The sequence below is a fragment of the Gavia stellata genome, chromosome 1, assembly GCF_030936135.1.
Source record: "Gavia stellata isolate bGavSte3 chromosome 1, bGavSte3.hap2, whole genome shotgun sequence".
Taxonomy (NCBI): Eukaryota; Metazoa; Chordata; class Aves; order Gaviiformes; family Gaviidae; genus Gavia; species Gavia stellata.
Window position 1 is genome coordinate 45,015,653 of NC_082594.1, and position 25,669 is coordinate 45,041,321.

General features: G+C 37.8%; 1 protein-coding gene across 1 annotated transcript; it reads right to left on the reverse strand.

Annotated features, from left to right (window-relative positions):
• Positions 1–1,656: 1,656 nt before the first annotated feature.
• Positions 1,657–24,582, reverse strand: DIS3 (DIS3 homolog, exosome endoribonuclease and 3'-5' exoribonuclease). Its single transcript, XM_059816731.1, has 21 exons — positions 24,334–24,582; positions 22,099–22,256; positions 21,220–21,413; positions 21,030–21,103; positions 19,697–19,864; positions 18,623–18,787; positions 17,574–17,687; positions 17,346–17,483; positions 16,142–16,288; positions 14,732–14,848; positions 13,796–13,897; positions 13,056–13,120; positions 12,874–12,958; positions 12,128–12,255; positions 11,576–11,662; positions 10,393–10,549; positions 8,563–8,777; positions 7,250–7,418; positions 6,657–6,815; positions 6,287–6,409; positions 1,657–1,910 (listed from the first exon to the last, which is right to left on the reverse strand). Exons 1-21 carry the CDS (start codon positions 24,565–24,567, stop codon positions 1,821–1,823), a joined length of 2,889 nt encoding a protein of 962 aa, XP_059672714.1. The 5' UTR covers positions 24,568–24,582; the 3' UTR covers positions 1,657–1,820.
• Between the last annotated feature and the right edge of the window lie 1,087 nt (positions 24,583–25,669).

The following is a 25,669-nucleotide window of genomic DNA, read 5'->3' on the forward strand; positions in this document are numbered from 1 at the left end:
ATGGGAATTATTTATTTTATGAAAACGTGCATATTTTTATGTTTGTATAATTGTTTTGTAGAAGAAATCTATTGTGCAGGTTATTGTGGGAATCACTTGACCATTCTGTTTCTCTAGTTGTACTTAATGCATTGGTTGGCACATGTTGCACAAAATGGTCATTGTTTACATTAATTTCAGTAGTTTTACTTAAGAGTCCTTTAACATGGATAACTGTAAATCGAGTAGTGAAACAGAATAAAGGCATCTCTTTCATACCTGGATTGTTTGTATTTTCTTTGCTACAATTTGCAGCACCTTTCACATGAGTGCTGCCTTATACACATGTATGTGTATATTGTGTGGGTGGGCGGTATTGGGGAACAGAGGAAGGAGATCAGGCAAGGAACTTGGCAAGCTGTTGCTCTCATACAGTTAAAAAAAGGTTTCAGTTACTCTAATAGATGGTGCTAAATTAAAAGTGCAGTACCAGTTATAGACCCAGTGCTCTGCACATCCTTCTTGAAACTAAGATTTAAAGTCTCCAAATAAGCCTTTTAGAATAATGGTGACAGGATTAAAATGTCTCATTCATGGGGTGTGGTTTGTTTCTATTACAATCAGTTGTAAGTGTCTCCTTTTGATGCCTTTTATGTGTATGTATGTACTTTATAAAGCTGATCCAATTCTTTACAATGACAGCATCCACGGAGCTGAGTAAATATGGCCAGGTGACAACCACATATTAATCAACTGTGACCCACTAGTCACCCAAGAAAACCACTGAGGAGTAAGTGACTACTACAGAAGTTTGTGAGCTGTAACTCTTCAAAGATCTCTGAGGAACAGCTGTAGTACATGGGGTGGCAGTTTCTTGGCTTTGAGAGCTAGGAACTGGCATCAGCAGAACCAGTCTATGAAAACTACTCTAACCCCAGGCACTTTGGAGGAACTTGCAGAATTCAAACTACCACCTCAAAGAAAGCTTGGTCTCCCTCATCCCCAGTGGGGGGAGTCCAGCAGAGTCTAGCAGCATACAAACCATGCTTTATGACTGCATAGCCAGGTGATGTAGCTTGACTGTAACAATGTAGTTCAAGGCATAAAATGTTTAGGTTTCTCTTTGAGAAGTCTAACTAATAATTCTAACTTGCCTGCATCTTGGCAGCACAAGCTAGAATGATCACTGCAAAACTTGTTACTTGTAGATTTTTGTGTAACACAAATATGATTGATAGTTTCCATCCTTTTTTTTAAGGCAGTTCATCAGAGGCTAAGCAATGATTTTGAATTGGTTTAAGGTCTTAGACAAAGACTAATGCACTTTCATGGTATGGTTTCTCTTTCCACCTGCATATTGTTGCATATATACACACAGCTAATCTGGTGTGAGAGAGAACTTTCCCAGAAGGAAGTGTACGGCTGTGGAATTTATCTTTCAAGAGTAAATTCTGTTAGCACTTAAGACTAGTAACTAGCACAATTACTTCTTTCAGTGCTGAGATGCTAAAGAGAATGCACTGAAGAGACTGACTTTGGTCAGGCTCTTGAATGGCCTTAAGGCTAGTTGTTAGAAAAAAGTAAATTACTACAACTATTCCTTCACTTTGCAGAAGCATTTATTTTCACCCATAAGACAAAACTGTAGATATACCTGGGTTTAAAACTATTGTTCTCCTGCATACATATATTAAAAAGTTTTTTTAAAAAAGCAGGTTTTACAAATTATTAAAACATGTATTTAAAAGTAAACAAAATCTGTTTCTAGCATTTTGCCCATAGGGAAAAAGATGTAAATACAAATAATTCATGTGTGACTTCCTATTAACTTTTATATTCAGTTATTTTTGTAGCTTCTTTTTCTTTTTCTCCGGTTCATTCTTGCTGCTTATCTCTGCAGATAGATTTGCAGGCACATCATTTCCTGGTATCTACAGGAAGAAAAGAAGGAGAAGTCAGAACACTTCTAACTAAATTTTAGCTTATACTATCCTGATAAAAGTTGAGTTTACTTGTACAGACCTTTTACAAACACTGTATCAACATCAGAAAATCCTGTTAGCAGTCGTCTTAAAAAAGGGTCTACCATCATACAACATTCACAGCTAGAACACTCAACTGAAGTAAAAGCTGGAAAAAGACAAGGGAAATAAATACAAGCAGCAGCAGAACCCCTCCTGCCAGCAGTTCCTTTTGCACCAGATTGTATGTGCTGCCTTCTCAGTTGTTTGCCATGCTTAGTAAATGCAGGGGGTATGAATGAGAAAGGTGAAAAGGGGTCTGAAACAGAACACTTTTCATTTTGCTTTTAAAACAATCAATCACCGCTGCAGTGTTTTTTGAAGTGCTGCTCCTGTCAAGCAGAGGTCCTGTCAGGCTCAGGACACTGTATTGGAAAAAGGCATTTAGCTTTGGTAGAAACTGGAAAAACTTTTGAAATAAATGGAAATAGTCTTTTTCTAAAGCAAAGAACAACAAGAATAAAGAAAAGCCTGCATGCTTACAGAGAATAACTTGTCCTCACGGCAAGAGGTCATAAAGAAATGTGCTATGCTTTCTTTGAGAATATGGAAACAAGTAGCATACAAGCAGAGCAGGCTACAATGAAATACAGTTCATTTAAGCAGGATTCATAAAACAATCGACTAAGACCAGACACATGTATGCTCCTCCACACTTGAGTCTATGAGCAAGCTGTAATGTCTGATTAGACAAGGTAACGGGCACTTCAGAAGCCTGATGCAAGGAAGCTGATCACTAGGACTTCAATATCAGCTTATAAATCACGTGAAAGCAACAACAGCATATACCAGTAGAAGAGTCATTTAATTGTATTAGAGTAACACAGGCACCTATGCTGGAATCAAACCCACTGCCATAAGCTGAAGACTATGTTTTTAGTCAGCTAGTTAGGATGGCAATGATTATGATGTGCTAAGAAGTATCGGAGAGGCTATGAGAACAGGTAACAATAAATTACCTTCAACGAGCATCACGAGAAGGCTCAAGACAGAGTCTAGGTTTCTAGGTGCCATAAAGGCCTGTTTCTTGGAGAAACTAGTCAGAGAACCCATAAAAAAAGGGAGAAGCAACTCTTGCCTGAGGACTTGCTTAAGAGGTTACCCACAGAACCATCCCTGTAATACTGATTTCCGTGTACGTAGTCAAAAAGCATCACCATGGCAGAAGGAAAAAAACCCACCCAAACCTTAAAATGCATTACATCAGCAATAACACAGAATTTAATGTGGATTTTATTAAAGGGGGTTGCAAAAAGGTAAAATGCTTTCAGGGGTGAGATGGAATTTAAAAGACGACTTGGAGTAAGAACATACCATTTATCAAGAGAATTTCAAGAGAACACTTAAAATCAGTAGAGTGATTAGTATTACAAGTCAACAGACATCCTTTAAGAAGCGAAAATCCTGTCCAAATGAAGAAGAAATAAGTGCAAAATTAAGTTGAACAGGCAAGCCCAAAAGACTGAGGAATAGCAATAAAAATTCTCCAAGTGAGTGAGAGGCAGGGACTTCTTCCTTGCTCCTCCATCAATGGATAGCTTGATGATAATAAAAGCCTAAAGCAGGCATGAACAACAGGTAATAAAAGTGTATTTGAAGCACTCAAGAAAATTGAGACCAACATCAAGAAAACTCTTACAAAGGACCATCATCAAAAAACAAACAAAAAAAAACCAAACAAAAAAGTGTTTAGAACAAACTGGGTAAGAGGACCAGGAGCCAGCAACATGCCCTTGGGGCCAAGAAGGCCAGCGGCATCCTGGGATGCATCAAGAAGAGTGTGGCTAGCAGGTCGAGGGAGGTTATCCTCCCCCTCTGCTCTGCCCTGCTGAGGCCACATCTGGACTACTGTGTCCAGTTCTGGGCTCCCCAGTTCAAGAAGGACAGGGAACTGCTGGAGAGGGTACAGCAAAGGGCTACGAAGATGATGATCACGGGACTGGAACATCTTTTTTCTGAGGAAAGGCTGAGGGACTTGGGTCTTTTTAGTCTGGAGAAGAGAAGACTGAGGGGGGGTTCTTACTAATGCTTCTAAATACTTAAGGGGTGGGTGCCAGGAGGATGGGGCCAGTCTTTTTTCAGTGGTGCCCAGTGATAGGACAAGAAGTAACGGGCACAAACTTGGTCACAGGAAGTTCCATCTAAACATGAGGAGGAACTTCTTTACTTTGAGGGTGGCAGAGCACTGGAAGAAGCTGCACAGAGAGGTTGTGGAGTCTCCTTCTCTGGAGATATTCAAAACTCGCCTGGATGCATTCCTGTTCAATCTGCTCTAGGTGAACCTGCTCTGGTGGGGGGGTTGAACTAGATGATCTCCAGAGGTCCCTTCCAACCCCTATCATTCTGTGACTCTGTAATACTAACAGTGCTAAGACTAGACACTGCCTGTTGAAGAGTTCTAAAAGCAAGTGTAAAACAGTCAGCTAGCAACTGTTGGCTCATCTATAAACTCATTGCTTAAAACCGGTCTTGGCACTAGAAGGAATGAAAGATGACGCAAAGTGTTCCCACAAAACACAGAAAATCCTGTCTGTATCTCTGTATGTATGTGATCCTGTATGGATCGATGGTGTGCTCACATTCAGAATCATGCATGTGCTTCTGTTCCTCCCAGATCAAAAAAATCATATAATAGAACTACAAAAACCTAAAGGTGATGAGGAAGATCAAAGATACGAAATAGTTTCCAGAAAAGCAGGAGCTAACACAGTGCATAATAGAAGTATATAGAATTGAGTGGCATGGGAATGGTAAATAGGAATAAAAGACTATTTTTCATAGTGTAGGAAATACAGTATGTCATCAAGTGACAGTATTAGGCATCACGCTTGAAACAAATGAAAGGTTAAGTACTTTTTCATACATGGTGAGCTGTGGGAGTCAGAAGTGTAAGCTGCAGAAAAAAGTGATTAAACAAATTCACAGAACAAGACTCTATCTACTGGACACAAAGATGTGTATCTCTGGGTGAGACAGTATTTAAGTTGCAAATTGCTGGAAGCTTTGAACGGACACAAAGGGAATGATCACTGTATGTGCATCTTACTCCTATATCCGTTCCTTACCAGGAAGGAGGACTACTAACTGATGTTTAGGATGACAAAGCATTTTGGATTAACCAGTACGGCCATTCCTGCATCAAGGGATAAGCTAAAATTATAGTAATGGCTTCGTTGTAGAGCAAGTACCTTCACAGAAATTAGTACAAGAAGTAGAAGGGAAGTGGAAAAAAAAAAATCTGCTTACATTAGCCTTACTTTGTGTCTATTTTCAACGAGTCCCTCGGGGACTGGAGTCATTGCAACAGGAGCGTTCCTGGGTTAGGCCCATGACAGCAGCTCTGGCAGACACTAGTTGGTGAGCGCAAGCAGTGGGCAGCTCAGCATGTGAACACACAGCAGGACGTAAGGTTTCTTTCTACTACAAATTCTATTATCTACTCCCACTTTTGGAAATAATGAGGATTGCCTTCAACTCAAGCTAATGTAACAGCTCAAAGATCAGAGTATTTACATGTGTTTGGAAACAGATGATTTCTCACAAAAAAGAAATAATAATGTTTGACTGTATAGACAACAAGAACCTCTTCCTTATTTGGGGTTTTCTTTTTCTTCCATGGTTACGGATACTCAATTACTGCAACCATCTGTTTACCAAAAAGTCACATGTAACTTAATGAAAGCACACAATCTTGTAATGGCATGCAAAATACTCAGCAGGCCTGAGGTGTGAGACCAGGTGAAAACCCCAGTGCCCCAGATGCACTAAGAAGCTAGAATTGAAAAGTCTTAAGACCAGAGACACAGTTATTAGGACATTACAGTTCTTTCAAGATTATCAAGAGAGAATTTTTATATTGTGGAAGTTGTAAGAAAGGACTGCCATTTACAGCCAGGGTTTCCTTCTGAGCTACCCATCACAGTTACTCTGTAATTTACTGGAGCAAAAAGAAGATCCCACTGAGTTCTGGCAGATTTTCAAAAGGGAGATTTGGTCACAGAACCATGAAATTCAAAAGACATTACTTCAGCAAATCATCATCTTTCCCATCAGTGGAAATATCCCTGATGGGCCCAGAAAGGCAATTTAATTTAGAGCTCTTTATTCTTTTCAACAGCCAGTGAAAGCAGACGTGTTTTATTGAGAGTAGATAGGAAGCAATCACTACAATCTGCTGCTAAATGATTTTTTTTCTTCTGCGTTAAATTTCAGTTTTACCGTATGCTGATTTTTTAAGATTACCGAAGGGTAATATGATTCCATGAATCATAAATCTTGTGTCTTACCTTTGGTTCTACCAACACCATCCGAATTTTCTGATGTTGGATGTTGGAAGCATCTAACGTAATGTTCACTTTAACTTTATCAAATACACATAATGTTGTGTCTTCCACCGTAAGTGACGGTACCTGAAAGTTCAGATTTTGTATAAATACTCACTGCTTACAATGTCTTATGTTTTTATACAAATAAGTATTTTTGTAAGAAATCATTAATGTTACACATCTATAAAAATGAACACAAATTACTGTCCAGAATGCGTTCAGAAAAGCCTTTCTTACCCTTCTAAATCCAACTAGAATAGATTTTAGTCATTCTGCTCACTTACAAATAAAAAAAATAAACGAATTTAAGAACAAACCTTATAAAACATACCTCATTGTTATAATCCAGTCTTGGTGTTGGTTTATCTTTCTCTTCAAAGAAGACTGTTCCTTCTAACCCATATTTGGGAATCAGAACCACAACTGCATTTTTTCTTACAAATAATATATACGCATCTTCATTCACTACTCCTTTGCTTTTGAAGAACAGCTGTAACAAAAGCAAAATACATGAATAAGAAGGAAAAGCACTAGAACATTCTCTTTTGGGTTACAAATATACTGGCTCAAAAAAACCCCAAACATTCAAATACAAATCTATACTTAGTGATAATTGCACACCATATATTGAAAGCAGATTAAAAAAAAAATCCCATAAACTGTAACATTACCATAGTATTAAGCACTCATCATATTTATAAAAAACACAAAGTAAAAAGAATCCTTAATATGCCATTATTCTAAATTTTTCAGAACCAGCAATGCAGTGTTGAAGCTTTTCCTCAAAGAAGCAGCCCTCATTCTTACTCATTCGTGCCAACTTGCTTGGTTTTGCTCTACAAAGCACAACTCAGTGTTCCCTCCCTTCCTTTAAAATCAACATGAATTGTCCACAGTTAATCCTCACCTCTCAGAACTACTTACCTGTGTATGGAATGCAACAGAAGCTCTTTGTGCGTATTGAGCCATTTTATGTCGGTAATTGAGATTTTTACACATATCCGCTAATTTATGTTTATCTGTAAGTTCTGGGTAAGTACTGTCTGCTCCTATGGCTACTGCCAAAAGTCGATGTACTATAATGTCAGCATACCTGCAACAGATGAGATTAAATGATCAATGACATTTCAAAACATACTTTTAAAATAATAATAATCAATAATAATTAATAATAGCTAATAATAATTAATAATAATGTTTCTGAATACAATTTTGTTTTTATAAATCTTATAGATCAAAAAGTTTTTGTAATAATGATGGTCTGCTGCTAACTCCCTGTATTAATGCAAGACCACTCACTTTGCTGACACTCTGCAGAGCCAGAATGAACTGTACTGTTTTCTGAAAGAAATTTACTATATTCTACCAACAGAGCCTGTATTGTTGAATGTTTATGAAGAAGAGACAAAATTTAACTTTTGCACTAAAGAATGATGTTTCACTGTGGCAGCTTAAGCCACTCCCTCTTCCCTTTCCCATGAACTAGACAAATTTAGTGTAGAATGGTATTTCAATGTCATTGATCTGCAAAACATAATTACACTTGAACTTCTTGGTACAAAACTTTCATTAGAACCTCAGCCAGGAACTTTTTAATGCATCTGTTAGCAAATAACATTTACTATTAGGACTCCCAGAAGCTCCACAAGTTATCCACACAAATGCATAGGGATTTTAATCCACCTATAAGAGATTTCACTTGAAATGTTTCTAAGGAGCAAAATACGACAATTATTTTCCTCAAAATTTAGATACTTCTTGGTTAAAAGAAGTAATTTTCCAAGACGTACGATTTCATTACAATGCAACAGATACAGTAGCAAGTTTCAAATTAGCAATGTTTTTATATGTAAAATACAGTCTCCTCAAAATTTAAACAGAGCTCCCACCTGTAAAATGACTGGCCAAACTCTGCCACAGTCTCTGGTTGACTTATACAATGTTAACTGATCCTGAAGTGCATTTCTATGCCAGAGTTATGCATTAGGGATGTATTTATCTTATTTTTATGAGTCTTTAAAAGAAAGTTTATTAGACCTTAGGAGTCGTAGACAGTGAACCTAGGAGCTATGGGAAGATGGATCACCGTGTAAAGCCACTGTTGTTTCAACTGAAATCCAAAGCTGAACAGAAACAGTATTTTCTTTTAAATGGAAAACACCACAATTTAAAATAGAATTTCTTCACAAAGAAATCACTTCTTTTTGTTCTCTGAAACTTTCATAAAATAAAAGTACCTTCTAATGGGTGAGGTAAAGTGGGTATAAATAGGTGAGGCTAAGCCATAGTGATGAAAATCATTATCCATTCCAGAGCAGAAATAAACAGCTTGCATCATGCAGCGAGTGGTCAAAATTCGCAACAACGTATTTAGATAGGGGAATGTAGGAGATTCAGCTTTGTCTAAAGATTCAGCTAAAGCCTTCGCTGAATCTGTCTTAATTTCCAAATTCTGGAAGGAGGGAAAGAAAATAACAAAAAAAGGTCAGGTATTACTAGCAAATATTAAAGAGTATAAGCAGAAACATAACAGCTACATCCAATGCTGATCTTAGCAACTAGCACAGATATCACACCTAGCAACCACCTAATGGAATGCCACTATTACAAAAAAAAAATCCACCCATCCACAGATCCCTCCCTCATTACTAGTAGTGCTCTATGCAAACAATGAAAAGCTAAGTCAGTAGCCTAGGAATTCAGAAAAGACATCCATTCAGAACTAAGAAACACTTTATGCTAATATTAACAGGTTTTTTTATTTCCTTTGGTTTGATTTTTCCATCCCTTTATTGAATAAATCAAAAGGGATACGCAAAAAAAAAAAAAAAAAAAAGTATTTATGCCACACAAAGATTCTCATCCAAGCACAATATAAGCAGTAATCGACCTTCTTGTACGTCCTCCACAGAATTATGAAAGCTTATACTTGGAAAAGTGATTTGTAAAACTAGTACTGTATGACACCAAGTTTGTTCCCTGTTTGCCAGTGTTCTCTGATAAAAATTCAGGTAGTTTGAAAATGAAGAATGTGTTTTTAATTTCCAGTCACACAAAGTAAGTTTCATCACAAGATCAGGTGAATGTTCTTTCCTTCATGTACACCACTGACAACAAAGTATGATCTAAAGATCAAATTATGCCTGTATGATGGTAAAATAATTGCATATTTATTTAAAAAGTGTAACAAAAATATAGCATATTAATACCTAATTGTGATTGTTCTGTCAGAGTAGTGAAAAGTCACTTTGGTTTGTTAAAAGTACGTTTGTCTATGCACAGGAATTTAGCTTTCCAAATAAAACGGTACTTTAAAAATAATTTTCAGAGTACAAACGAAATCATTATCATTATTCCAGTTTTATAGCAGTGGAAAATGAAATGGGCTGGGTTTGGGCCCGTCTGTTAATCTTACACTGATAGAATTTTGGGAGTTTCTTGCTTGTGCCTAGGAAAAAAAAAGGGGGGGGGGGGGGGGGGAGTTGAAGGGAAAGGAAATATGAATGCACATCACAATGTCTAGAAAGTTAATTTTAAAAGTTTAGCTCAAGCAAAAGATCCTGAAACTGGAAAAATAATTTTCCAGTCAGACTTGTTAATTAAATCAGACTTGTTTCAGACTAAATTAACCTCTAGCTGATCTAAGGAGAGGATGGAAACCATAACACATATGAACACATTTTGTTACTTCCTGACTTTAAAAGAGACATGTTATTTGATGTGACTGACCAATTTTAAAGTACATAAATAATGTATGTGATCCAAAGCCAAAAACTGGCTCAAAAATCACATGTGGCTTGGAGAGGAGAAACATTCACAGCACACAACAGTTAAAATACAAAAGACTTGAAAAAGTGATTTGCTTTCTTTACATAAGAAAGGGTTTTTAAAAAGCACAAGAGTCTTCCTTCCATGTAGAGGCATGTATCTTGCTACAAGTACAAGCAATTTCAAAGTGTGGCTGATATACTTTCAAAATACTGCTTCCCAACCCTTATTCTGGCCAACCAGAGAGAAAACACAGCTTTTTATAATTAATTTAGTTAATCAGCATGGTAAAAACTTGCCTTGGACTTTGCTGCCTTCACAAGGATGTCATAATTTGATGGGGGAGGAGCAGGATGTTTCCTGAGCAAGGCAAACTCCGGGAACTCATCGTAAATTTTTTGTGCTACAGAGACATTGGCAAGCAACATGAACTCTTCAACCATGGAATTTGTTTCTCTACCAACATAAAATATTTGGTATTGTTAGATAAGCATTAAATTATATATTTACTTTGAGTACCTAATGAAGAAACATTCCACCATCCTAACAGTAACCAGTGGTTTTGAACATTTATACAATCAGGCAAACATTTTTAAGACTAAAAATGTAACAATTATTTACTAAGCTTCAAATACTGATACAGAAGGAAAAAAACTAAAATATTCTAAAATAACAAATTATATTAAAGAAAAATGCTCTTTAAAATGCCAAAAATACCAACAGACAAGCTTCTTGATTTCTTCCTAAGAGTACTGTTCAAACATCGTGCTTATGAAGTTTGAAAGCACCATGTTGCACACCATGAAGTCGTGACAGTATACGTAACTAAGTGTAGATTTTAGCACAGAAACTAAGTGGCAGTATGAGAGAAAGTAAGTATCTAGCTTCAGAAATTGCATCAGCAGTTCTGTTTCTAGAACTCCTCAGTAAGATTGTCTCACTCTGCACATGTGCAATACCTGCTCTGTTGTTCTTAAGGTTTCAGTAATCCCTAACGCCAAGTTCTACTGTCTCTCCTTTGTTAATACCAGTAGAAGAGCATCACAGTGAATCCAGTGGGATGCAGACAGTTTGGACCTTAGTGCTCCATTAAATCAGTAGTAAAGACTTAAGTTCATGCATGAAGCACACACTTCAAAACTTGCTTCATAAATAGTGCAGAAAAATACAGAGGAATTATCTTTTCTAGGATCAGCTTGCTCAGAGAAGTTGTGGATGCCCCATCATTGGAAGTGTTCAAGGTTGGGTGGGATGGGGCTTTGAGAAACTTGATCTAGTGAAAGCTGTCCCTGCCCATAGCAGGGGGCTTTGGACTAGATGATCTTTAAAGGCCCCTTCCAACCCAAAGCATTCTATAATTCTATGATTGTCCTGCACTATTATATGAGATTTGTACACTGTTAAGTAAATGTTGCTACTTAAACGTGCCTTTAATTCCATCCCTGCCCCGAATTAACTAATTGAGGAAAATAAAAGACATACTTGAGCTCCTTAGTCTGCAGATCAATAGGATCATGAGTTTCACTGTCCATGTGGAAACGAACTTCTGGTGAGGAAAGTGTCAAGGCTCTGGAAGACATTAAGTGGTATTAACGAATTACAGTAAAGCCAAAACAGCAGCTGGGTTGCAGGCCTGTACACATCTGCGTTGTTCATGAAACTGTATTTTAAAATTAGCAGAAATTAAAAATACAGTTGTGGAATTAATGTTCAAATTACCCAAAATTATGATGCTGACACACATCAGTATTAGCTCCTAAAATTGCAAATGCTACTCCTCTGGTTGTGTTTTTATAATAACTGTAAGAGATCCATATTGATTGATCTTGTGAAGGAGAAGTTAACATCCCAAGTTTGTATTTTTGGGGAAATGAAGATAGGCATTTTTTATGCACATCAAAATGGCAAAATACTTCTCTTTCAAAAGATTTTCACAGGCAAAATGGACACAGAGGACCATTATATAGTTTGACAGCAAAAAATAGCCAGAAAAAAAGCCAGGAAAAAAGGTAATAGGGACACAGCACAGTTTACCCATTATCAATTCTTTTCTTCTTCAGAATTTTTGCTAATTTGTTTAGTCCACGTAGGCTGGTAGTAATATCATCATTCATAGTTGCTGAATCAATTCTCATCTGTGCTTCGGCATATGTAAGAGAAGCCTTGAAGAGGTTAAAAAAAAGAAAAAGAGACATCATGATACATAATTGAATACCGATAAGAAAAACATAGTGCTGTCTTGCAGAAACTGCAGTTTGCTGTCAAAGATGGTTCACAATAATAGAAAGCTTTATGTTCAACACCTAAATGCATGTAATTCTCAAAGAATAATGGACAAAACAGGACAGATCTATGCAAGATACTAAGAAATTCCAGACATTTACAGTGGTTTTTTATGCTGATCACAGATCCATTTTACACATTAGAAGTCTAATTTTCAGAAATATATTGAACACCTATAGAGTCCACTGAATTTAACTGAAAATTATGACTAGCTGGTATATACCAACCTGTCCGATATATATATCAATACATTTATACTTTCAAAATGAAATACCGTAACAAAGTAACCACACTAAAAACATTGCAGCCTTCAAAGAACAGGGCAGAATCAAACATTTTCTTTATTTTTAGAAATTAAGCATCATTTTCTAATTCTAAGAAAATATAAATCAATAAACAGAAAGAAGAAAACTTTATTATCAAGTCTGTTGATCGTAGTTTTTATAAAAAGGTCTCCAGCTTTTTTTCAGAAGTGTAATAATATTTATGTGACTAACCTTGGAATTAATAATACTCTTTGTAAACCTGGTTTTTAGAATTTCAGCCTCATGGTTCATCTCCCATATACATGAAAATGCAAGCCTATGAGAAGGAGAAGGGGGGGAAATCTGTTACAATCCACATATAAACATCTTTCTGGTTTCTTGTCAGGATCAAAGTATGGATCATATACATCTACCTGTCCACATTAGATCTCAGGGAGCATAAATTGGAACTAAGTAACTCTGGAACCATATCAATCCTCTGCAAGGTAAAGAATAAAAATAATGACTAGTTATAAGTATGTATTTTGATTTCCTGATTTTTAATATACTAAAAGCTTGGGAATAGTAATTACTTTATTTTTTTTGCTAAGATAGCTTAGATTTCTGAAAGTAAACTACTTTAGAGGAAATTCATTCCAAGATCCATTTTAATTATCAGTTTTTCAGTAACAGTTATTTCTGAAAAGATATTATGGTCTGTGAGAAATAAGTTAAAATAAACAGGACTAAGTGTACAGTTGTAATTAATACAAATCATAGGAAACAATACAGATTTAGCTACCACAAGAAAAAACAATGGAAAAGGCAAAACCAGGCCACTTCTGCAATTCCAGATAGATATTAAAACAGTAGTCCAGTTTCAGAACTACATGACATTAATGCTTCAAGCAGGAGTTGAAAGGAATATTCTCCAGAGAATGGATTTAAAAGTATATACATATATATATATTTCTCCCTCTTGCTCTGCAGGCTGAATGACAGAAAGCACCTTCATTTTGATAGTCTTAGGCAAATTAAGTGCAGCTCAAAGGAGTCTACTGTTTTTTTTTCTCCTTAGAGATAATGTCTCTACTCCCAAGAATTAATAGAGGAAAGCAATGAAAAATCCAACCACTTAATTGTACAAAAAGCTTTTTGTATAAAAAACAATTACTTTTTCACACAGATATACTGTTGTTCCTCTTTTAGCCGACTCCTCATCCAAAGGATTTCCTGGGCGAATAAAATGACTGACGTCTGCAATATGTACACCGACCTAAAAAAGCAGCATCACATTATGCATCTTATGAAACAGAAATAGTTCTCAACATGAAAGAAACGTTCTCAAGTTTTTATTTACAACTCAATTTACCCATTCCCAGTTCCCTTCAGCAGCTCCTGTATTTAGTAATAGGAATAGTTAAAACCTATCATATTGATATTAAAAAAATGAATGCTTGCAGCAATTATGCAAAATAAGGGCATGCGTACATTTAGTGGAAAGTTATACTCATTACCAATGCAACTCTTTCTGCCTGGGAGCAAAAATACCCTCCTCTATTTTCTTCAAGGCTCACTGCAAATTGGTTCTTGCTTTTCTGTTTGCTAGACCTTCCATTTTGGCACATTCTGCTATTACAATTACAAATTAATTTATAACGGAGAAAACCTAACTAAATCAGATGTAAGGGGTCAAGAGCTGGTGTTAAGTCTGTAGATTTTTAATACCTTTTTAAAAAAATAAAAAATAAAAAATCATTCCTTAGGCATTACAGCAGTAGCTTCACTTTTTCTAGTTATAGTTCCTTATCCAAGCTATAGATATGCATGTTTATACTTAGATAAAGCAGTAAATAAATTCTATGTTAAATTTCCCATGCCAAATGAGCAGAAAGCAGAGTGAATGTAAACGACATTCAATTCCTACTTCCGACACTGATGTAATGCAAATCAACTCCCTTTCTTTATTACCATCTCGCAGTTGTGCAAACACCATTAATTTCTTTTCTCATGTCATTTACTATTACCACTACTGCACTGTTTGTAAAATAAAGGAAGAAGTAAATAAATAAATTACTGGCTTGATTAAAAAAAAAAAAAGAAACAATACCTCTATATTTCCATTTTCCACTTCTCTGCAATGTAATGCATCATCAATATCCGTACAGCCAGGAGGATCAACACTACAAACATACAGATGCCTTAAGTCCTCCCTGTATTTCATATCCTGAAATTTAAAAAAAAAAAAAGTTGTTTTCAAGAACATCTTCCATATCAAAGTAAAAATGATCATTTGAGAAAGGCGCTTTGCGTAAGATTTGAAAATGCCTGGTTGCTTTGGAAGAGTGCTTTTTTTTTTGTCTTAGGACAAGATTTGCAGTAATATTTATTTTTAAGATCAGAACAGACATGCAGAAACTACAGTGATAGAAAAACTAAGACAGAAGATGATCAAGTACTGAAAAATTTTCTGTTTTACAGCAAACAGGAAGGGAAACAGAATACAACCACAATATTTTCATGATCTCAGAATTAACAGGACCAGAAATCAAGATTTTTTTTTTTTTTAAGTGAAATTTTGACTGATGTCCAGCTAGACAAATTGTTTAGGATATGATTGCTCTCAACTAACCTTAGCTTTCTAAGGCTTAGATGTCTAGACAGTTGGAAGGAACTGCACACTTTGGAAGTACCTACCTTTGTATGGCTACAAAAAGATCTCAGACAGGTATCCTAGATTAGACAACTGACTTTTAGACAGCTAATTTACACAAAGATCCTTCCTTCAGCTTCCACATTCAAAAGAAACAGGAGTAGGTAATAAATTATAATAAAAGTAGCCCACCTCAAAGAAATTAAAATACACAAAATGCACACACAAAAACACTCAGCCCAGCCCAACACAAAACAATAAAAAAAACCTAGCTCAGCCCAAAAAAACCCCATATCATGCTCAAATTGTTGCCTGATGATGTTTTTCCATACCTTCTAAAGTAACCGTTTCCTATATTTAAGCTACTGGGGAGAACCTGAAATTCACTAACAGCATTTAAAACAAGCAATTCTGCAAACACCAACTTCTCTTTCTCTAATTACTTTACTGGATTATAGCGGGAAATACTAAAGTCTCCTCTCATTGTTTTCGCAATGACACAGGCTGCCACATTTGGTTACAAAGCTATTTAGCAAGCTGAAAAACTCTTAGGGGTGATCTTACTATTATTTGAATTGCAGTCTCTCTCCTTTGCAAAAAAACCTCTATTTTTATTTTTTAATGAAACCTGTAACATGGTTTTTATCTTAAAAAGTCTATTCCTAACAAACACAGTTTTAGCCAAAACCCAAAAACTTGCACAGGCCTTTTTTCCATAGGAATTCTGGCTAAAAGTCCACCCTAAGACAAAATGGTTTTAGACAGTATTTTTCCTCTATTTTTGGTGCCCTGGGATATCCAAGAATGTCACAGTTTGATTTGAAGGAGAAGGCACAGTAATTATTACAATAATTTAAAAATTATTACCTGTTCTGTAATGCTCCATGGCATTTTTGGTAGGAAACTAAGGACACTCTGGGAAAAGGGCTGATGAGGGACATCATGTTCAAGCAAAAGAACTTCTGTCTCAGTCTCTTTATCTCCAGCATTTCCCAAATTCTTTACAAAATGGCCCTGAGAAACAATAAAAATACATACAAATATATACCCGCATGTACATTAAGGAATATTGTTTGCTCAAAAATAAGTATTTGAGACCATTATCTCATAGGTTATTAGTATATTACACTACACAGAAGGAGTAATCTTTCCTTCTTCGGTTAACTTTCTCATTTTAAGAGAGAAATTTCATTTTAAACATTTAATTGATTCAGTGAGTCTGAACTTTGTACTTCCCCCTCTTTTCCTGGAAAAATTGGAAATGTAGCAATTCAGTTTTGCAGGAAAGAAAAAACATTGCTGCATAAGCAGCAGAACTACTAAAGTCTAATTTCTCTATGGGTTTTTGTTGTGCCACACATCCCACTCCCTAACACCACATTAACTCTACTTCCTTTCTCACGTCTCTCATCCTCTGCAGTAATGTTGTCTTTGCCTTAATACTCCTTCCATATATTCCAAGTTTCCTTCATTTCTCTAAACACAGGCAAGACAGCTGTGCTCTCATTCATTATGAGCTACACGTCCCTACAAAAGGCAACGGAAGCCTCCTAAAAACCTAGTTAGCGTTCAACACAAATTGAAGCTAATATCCTCAATTTCTCTTATATCCTCCTGTTTATTTACAAAGAACTTTAAAGACCTTAATTACCTGTAACTCTGCCCCACTGGCAATTTGACTTAATTTGGCCAATGTGTTTGAAACCACTTGCCAGGATGGTGATAAGCATGTGGATGAGCAAAGCCACAGTGAAAGGTTCATGTTTCTGGGAACCCAGACTAAAACAAGGTGGTCCCTAGTTAGTCTAAATAAAACACCTTAGTTAGCACATATATTTCCACTGCAGAACCTAAGGACCAAGCTTTTAAGTACGATAACCCATACCTGTTTTGTGGGGGTAAAAGGAAACTAAATCATTTGAGGAGTTCCTTAATTTGCACTCAAAGAACTTAAAATTCATGTCAACTCTTTCTGAAGTTACTCAGCATTGCAGATAATAATAAACATCTTACCTAATAAACACATAAAAATTGGATAGATTAAAGTTCAAAAGACAACACTTAAACTTACATTAGGATACCTGGAATTCCTGGGCCAACCGTCAATAGCAACAATTATTCTTTGTCCTTCCAGTGTATCTGCTTGTCTTGTTTCAATTCGAATGCGAGGAATTCTGCGATCAGCTGGTGTAAACAAATGGCGCCTTGCCTATTAACGGCCAGAAGAAGGAAGAAATAATTTCTCATTAAAGGAAAAAAAAATAAATCTGCATTTACAGTAACTTGATTATTTCCTTACCTCTTTGATCTGTGATTTGGAAAGCATGCCACAAAATGGTCGCCAGTTTCGTTTTATAATGCCCACTATTTTTCCTGTAGGTCTCAGCATGTCCTTGCTAACAGAAGTCTTCAGCTGGCAGAAAACACAGAGGTTAAAAACCACAACCTGTCTGAACTCACGTTAACAAGTTTGACTACGGCACGTATCTCAAACCTTGGTGGTAACAACTTATGTGTCACTATAATGCCATAAATTCTATTATGACTTCATAAACAGAACTATGTCTCCCTGTGCTTTGCATGACTTTTAATATTTTTAGTATGCGACATGACTACTTTGTTTAATGGACATTGTTTCAGCAAAACAAAGAACAGCAGAAAAAGACTCTGACGAAATGTTACCTTGTTCCACTGTCTCTGCTTACTACACAACTACCTCCATTGTTTTTCCCAAGCTATTATTATAATTTTTAGGAGCTCTTTTTATGTTGCTGGAAAATTCTCCAGTAATTCTAAACCTAGTAAATAAAAAAACATTCCCATGGAATTCAATGGGAAGATCATGTTTCTAAAGAAAAGCAAGTATCTGTTGGACAGGGTATACATGTGTATGCACTGCATGCACATTAAGCAGAATTACTGCAAGAAGCCAAAGAATATTTTACAACTGGTTCCAAACGTATGCATTGCCTATAAAAGCTGACTGTCATCATGACACAACATCTGTTCCTATTCTAGCAAATCCTAATCTGCACATCAGTATATAGCTTTGCATTATTACCTGACTACCACTCAGTAACTTTCAGATTTATTAAGTTTAAAAAAGTAATATGAGAATTTCTGATTGGAATTAGTTAAAAAATTAAGAAGTATCCATTTTATACATATTCACGTATTTAACACAACTGTAGGACTACGATTAAGTTTTATAATTTCCATATTCACAATAGCTTTTAGGAGTCAGTATAAAAAGGATCTATAAGTCTAAACCCTAACAACACTGTCAGGGTATTGCAGATTTCATCTCTCACTTAACATAAGTTAAGTAAAAAATTATTTAATTCATACAATGCTTTCTTTCTCCTCTTCATTCTCAATGTCATCTTCATTCTGGCCATCATCCTGCAAGACCACTGAGGATGGTGCCACCCATTCATCTTTTGCCAACAACTCCACAGCTACAATATCTTCATGAACTGCTCGGTTTAAATGTTTCAGTCCCTGTATAATTATCTGGATTTTTTAGAAAACAAAAAAATGAAAATGCAAATATTCATAATGATAGCAGCAGAAGACCCAAATAAAAGCAGTATAACATAAGAGTATCCATGTGTAACAGGCTGTGCACTCTAAAGAACATTTTAAGGCATGTTTGTGAGCCATTTTCTTCCTCTGCCTAGGTTTCTTTCAGTACTGATGATATTATTTCAGGATTCCAATTGCCTCTATAAAAATAATTTGTTTTCCCCAACTTTTTTTTTTCTTTAAATCAGACAATCCTTCTATTTTTGAAGGCTAAGAGACTCCACAGACTACTGGGAGATAGGAATAAAAGAAATGGAGAGCCAGAGAAGGACCTCCAGCTGCCACTACAAAGATGAAGAAAGGAGACAACGGCTGCTGCTTGGAAACAGCGTCTGTACAACTGCACCAACAGAGAATCCAGCAGGCAGACAGCTGGGTTAACTGTAAGGACGGGAACAGCCCATCTACTCAGGCATGAAAATAGCGGGGGAAATGAAGTGAGAGAGCCCCACAAGGGCTCACAACAGCTCTTCTGAAAATCATCCTAGAAATTTGTTTCTCTTTCACGATGTATTTCAAACTAATATTAAAAAAAAAGTGTTATATTTAAGTCAACTGAAAAACTATTAACAACTAAGACTCAGCTTTATCAAATACTTTATCAAAGCACAAAGCGTTATTCTCTTTTCAAAAAGAGCATAGTCAACATTTCAGTAGTCTATATCCATACAAATAATCAACGAAAAAAAGCAAAAAAGAAAGAAAAAAAAATCCCAAGAGGAAAAATTACTGTAATGCTCCTTTTTAACAACATATGTCACCATGAAAGAATTATATTTTAAGTCATTACTGAGGCTAGTTAAAGTTCACAGCATGAAGACAAACTGAAAAACTCACCTCTTTGTTTTCTTCAGCATCTCCATGAACCCAAACAGTAGCTTCCAGATAATTATCTCTGCTTGCCCTGTAAGTTCCTTGGAGGTAAATACCAGATTTTATTCCTTGCTGTAGTTTGCTAAGAGGAATATGTTCTGGGAAAATTATTTTTCCACTTTCTATTTCTTTCTTTAAAAAAGAAAAAAAAAAAAAGGAGATTTTCAGTCTTTTGTATTCATGATGATTCTATTCCAAATTAAAGCTCAGGAACATGACACTCAAGCTAGCAAACTCCAAAATTGTAAGCATATGTAAATATGAATATGCACAGTAACAAAAAACTACTATTAAGCACTAATTTTTGTAATGAAGCATAGAAAGCATAAAGAACATAGAAACATGACAATTCTAGGAATGCCTCCTTTTCCTGTTTGCCTGCAGTTACTTAAAAAGATACTGTACAAGTGACATACACTTTTACATTAAGTTGGATATACTGACTAAATGTATACTTAGTGAAGAAAATATTAGCGTAGTACTACATATTTAAGAGTATAGCACACAGTGTAAGCATATACTGTAAGCCATATGGAACATTTTAGTCACAATAATGTGTTTTCATACTTTGGAGCAGTCAGACAATTAGTTAAAGCTGAATGAACTACAGTTAACTGCTGAAAAGATCAGCTGAGCCCTCCACTTTCTTCCCACTCTTGCATGTCCAACTCCATTCTGTTAGAACTAACTGATGAAATTAACCTTCCCATTTTTTGGTGGTGTTAGTTTTCAGCTGTATCAGTCTTACGTGAAAATATAAGTCTTGATTCTAATAAACACAAAGCACAAGGAAATAGAAGCGGATGTAGCTCATCTTCGAGCTGCAGCCTGCACTTACGTCAACTTAACTGACCACAAAAATCAGAGCTTTTGAGAGAAAATGCTTTTGATCAATAATAAGTTAACATAAACTTTCAAATAATAGACACAAAACAAAGACCTAAATGGTTTGCAATATATACTTCTGTACTTCTCATTTTGTTTCCATTATTTCTCGTATTACACACTTTCTTTAACCAATTGTTACTATTCTCATGTTCACATCGGTTATCTAAAGCAATTGACTTTTAACAAATAACTAGATGCCTACTAATAGGCATATAAGCAGCAGTAAAAACAGCTGCAATATTTCCTTTTTTCTCTTCAGCTGTCAAAAAGTAATATTGCCAAAACGGTAATAAAAGTCCAGAGTCCTCATTTTCTAAACTGATGCTAGTACCCTGACATATGGTGTCCAATAATATACTGCAAACCATTTGTGATTAATTTATTTTATAAAAAGAAAATAAAAACATACCCCTTCATCAGATACACAAGCAAGACGATCTACAAGATCAGGATTAGCTATCAAGCTTTTTATATACTCCTCACCTACAAAAGCACACACAGAAATATTTATGCAAGAGATGCGTGGGACTTAGGTATGACAACACTGCTGAGATTGTATATCTGAGTAATAAATTAAACATACGTGCCACTTCACTTACACGTATAAGCAGTTATCCCTTCCTCCAGAGCTTTCTCTTTATTAGTTTTGTCATTTGTTAAAAAGATAACTTGGATCTTCTCCTCATCCTCTATTTTCTTCAAGTGTTCATTGTACCACTTTACTGCCACCCGAATGGCTCTGTCATTGCGGTCGTTAGAAGTTTCTCCTTGCTCTTGCTCTATGTATGTTTCTCTAAACAAATAAAAGGGGGGAAACAAAACAAAACGAATCCCAACATCTATCCATACTTAGAAAAATTTTTCAGACAAACAAGATCAAGATTGTGAGGCCAAAAGAATCATTGCTGTACCAATTTTTATATGTCTAACACTCTATAGGCCACTGAAGAAGGGTCAGGAGACAGAAGAGTCAAGAAAAATAGCAAGGAAGTGTTAATTTCTAATACAACCTTCTCATTGCCGATTTAAGAAGACTGCATTCAAGATGCTAGAACTATGCATTCAAGAGTCCTGGAACTATGATACTGCAGTAGTGGAAACTACTTGTGAGCACAAACAAAGGCAAATTAATTGCATCTTCATTTCTTAGAGCCTTCCATCATGAACCAACAGATTTTTTAATGTTTAAAAGGGACACTAAAATGGAAAAACATTACTCCATTGCTCAAGTTAGCCTTGTCTATAAACTTCATTCAATACTCTAATCACCTTTACATAATACATATGCTTATACTAATTATAAAACAGAAAAGCTCCTGAAACATGCAACTATTTCCCCATAGGATTCCTTAGAAGTACACAGTACTATGCACCTCAGTCTCATTTTTTTTTACCTAGTTCACACGTTCCAGTTCTGTTTCCCAGTTTCTTTTACTGGACATCAGTACAACTTTATTATACCCTATTCCACACCTTACCGATGATGTTCATTGGTGAAAGAATAGAAATGTTTTTCAGGGTTTCCGATCACGTCCCTAATTCGCTTGTACACTGGTGCGCTCCGATTCCTGACTTCTTGTAAGACTGTCTGTAGCACAATGACATTCTTAATAACAGGATCTTCAAGTATATCAATCTGAGGAACAAAATAGAAATTAATCGAAATTGTTGTTTAATTCTATCCAATAACAGGACTTGAAATGTGTTTGGTTAATAGGTAAAAAGCTAAAATGAATCATAAGTTACACTACTTCTGCCTTTTTCTCTCACCGTTGGGAAAGCGAACAGTATACTAAGGTGCTCCCTCCTGCTTGTGGGCAAAAAGTTCAAATAGAATTTTCCAGCCTCTTGTGACCTGAATTTTGCTGGAGTGAAGATAAGGACTCATTCTGACTTCCACCAGATTCAGCCCCAACATATGCAGGACTCCAATCAAATTTAAGGCCAGGTGTACACTAGAATTCCGTTCACATAAGATTGGTTCTTGTAAATTATAATCTTCGTAAACAAAATACATCTATGCACAATCTGACAGTAATCCAACATAATTTAAAGGCTGTCTGGCATAGGTCTTTGCGAGCATGCAAACCATAAAATAGTACCTGACCACTGTTACGCAGCTAACATGGTCATGCCTGTGCATGTGTAGGCTTAAGTTCTCCAAAAATAATCCCACTGTTGCACTGCAATTTTAATTTCTGCAGATTCAAATCAACTGGAATTCTGTTAGCTGCTCTTAACCTTTTCAAAAACACTTTTTTTTGAAGAAATTTGTTAAAAATTTTTCAGCACTTTCATTTGCGAACTCCCGACAGCTGTGGTGTGCAAGAGAGACAAATGTACACCAAAAATCCATGCTCCTGTCAGGAGAAAAAGGTGAGCTTAATTTCTTAAACTTGTGGCAAGGAATTGTGCAAACCCATCTCCAAAAAGAGACAGCAATGAGGCTCTAGAGGGCAAGGCTAAAAGAATTAAAAGCAATGCCAGACCAACCTTCTCTGCACCTGATGTTTACATGACCTAAAAGATTTAGAGCCATGTTCATAGGGCAAGAAATCCAATATTATTCTGTGCACAAGCTGAATTACCAGGCCAAGCCTTACTGTTGCAATCCTGTTCGAGTTGCTAGATAAAACATTTTCCTACTGTTACCAAGACTTTCTAATTCCTGCTGCTCCAGTTCACGGTAGTGTACTCTGGCACATTCTCAGAGTGCTCTATAATATGCCTATACAAACTTTGCCAACAGACACTAAGAAGTCCATGGTTAAGAGGCTGAAAACATCCCCTGACTTGCTGTTTTGCAAAGAAAATCCTTACTTACAAATTTTGGGATGGGTAACTGCTAAAACACCTGAGTATTGTGCCCTTCTCCCAAGCAATCTGTGTCAGGATTCATGAATTACTTCCAATCTCCAATGTCTGCCGGGGGCTATTCTACTTTCTACAGATGTATTCAAAAGCAATAAAAAAAAAAAAAGTCAAACTGCCTCCCAACCTGGAGTTCTACTGTCTGCACTGCCCAGATTCAAGCCTTTGTACAATTAGTGATGGGCTGCAGAGTAAAGTTCATCCCATGCTTCCAGAGTTATACAGGGGATGATTTTGCAGCCTCTATTAATTACCTGAAATCAACATCACAGTATAAAGAACGTATGCCTACAACAGTCTCTGAAAAAGAGAATAGGTATTTAGGAAAATTGAGGCTGACAGGAGAATTCAGTGACCACCTGAAGATCCTGATCGCTGCTTCAGAGTTTATTCAGTCTTCTTACCTGATTTACATACCCATATCAGACCACAACAAACAAAGTGCTGTTCTTCATTCCTACCGCTCAGGCAGCAAAACATAAAAATGGAATATAGCCTAAAACCAGGCTGGACTCAGTGATGCTGAAGGCTTTCTCAGTATCTACGTGATGGCAGAAAGACTATCCATTCAGGGATCAAGCAGGCACAAATAACAACGGGAAGACCCAAGCCCAACAGCGCACTGCTAAACGCGCCCCCCCAGGAACGATGTCTAAGGGAAGAGGGGCATCTCACACGCACACGCATTTAATCAAGGCTGGAGCAGGGCGTACGGCTTCGCAGGGAGCACGGCCGGGCCCAGATGGAGGCGGCGGCCCCCCCCCCGCAGCGCCCAGGCCTGCGGCTCCGCTGAGGCAGCCGCCGCCCGGCCCCTGCCGGCGCCGTCGCCGGGAGCCGCTCACCTGGTGAAGGAGAAGATTGGTGTCGGGCAGGAGGTAGTGCGGCTCGGGGCAGAGGCTGCTGGCGGCGCCGCTGGGCTGCGCCTCCAGGCCGAGGCCGGGCCCGGCGGGGCGGGGGGCGCAGAGGCCGCAGGCGGCGGCGCCGCAGGGAATGTCGTCGCGCAGGTAGTGCTCGCGCACCACTTTCACCACGGCGCCCGCCCGCGTGCGCTTCAGGAACGTCCGCGAGGTCAGCATGGCGCACGCCGCAGCCGCCCCGCCGCCTCCCGGCACGCACAGCGGAGGGGACTGTGGCGGGTAGGCTCCGCCTCCCATCGCGCCGCGCGGCAGAGCGCGGGTAGCGGCGCGCGGCGGCCCCCTGGTCGCCGTGGTGATGGCGTCGCGCAGCCCCGCCTCAGCCGCCCTGAGGGAAGGCGGAAGGGCGCGCATGCGCCTCCGCGCCCGCCGGCTGAGGTAAGTGCTTGGCGGGCGCTGCGCAGGCCCCTCCTTTCCCGGCGTGCGCGGGGACCGGCGAGACAGGGTCAGCTCCCCCTCACCCCGCCGCCGCCGCCGTGTGCCGTTACCGGTTGGGCGGGTGCCCGTTGCCTTCTGGGGAGCTGGGCATCCGGCGGGTAGAACAGCATCTCCTTCACCGAGCTGCCTGCTGTGCGGAAGGGGGTGGCGGCGCTGCCCTGTGGAGGCGGCAGCGGCCCGGGAGAGCTAGCCCTCGGCGGGCTCCGCGCCCCTCGCCCCAGCGCAGCCCGGCTGGCCTGGGCTCCGAGTGCATCTCCTTTCGCTATAGGGCTTTGCACAGCATGCGTTAGTCAGTGCGTCTCTTAAGTAACAGCTGTGGTCTGTGCCAAGTGGCTGTAAAAGTATGCGTGACTGTTAAGTAGCTCGCTCTTGGAAAGTACTAGCAAATTAGCCTGGTAAGAGCAAAGGAGCTACTTCTTCAGAGAAGACAGAGGTGGGTATCAAAGTATTCCTCTACCGTTTTCTGTAACTAATCTTGTTATACCCCTTATTGGATGTTCTCTGATATCGTATGCCTCATGGGCCTTGGGATTTTTCAATGCATGCGCATCTGACAGTGCGAATGGCAGGTGCACGCCTTGCTTTAGCTATAACATCTTACTAGTAAGCTTGATTCACACCAGTATTTAGCTTATTGCAGTCAAACCCCTTGTTCATAATTATTTAGGAAGAGAGTCCTCAGGCAACTGCCCTTTTCAGAACTTCTTAAAATGTTTTTCTTGGGTGAACAAAAAAAATGTAATCATGATGCTGAGAAGTATGGCTTGGTGGTCTGGTTTAACGGGTTAATTTTTTGTAATGACATAATGCCTTTCACTTAATTGTT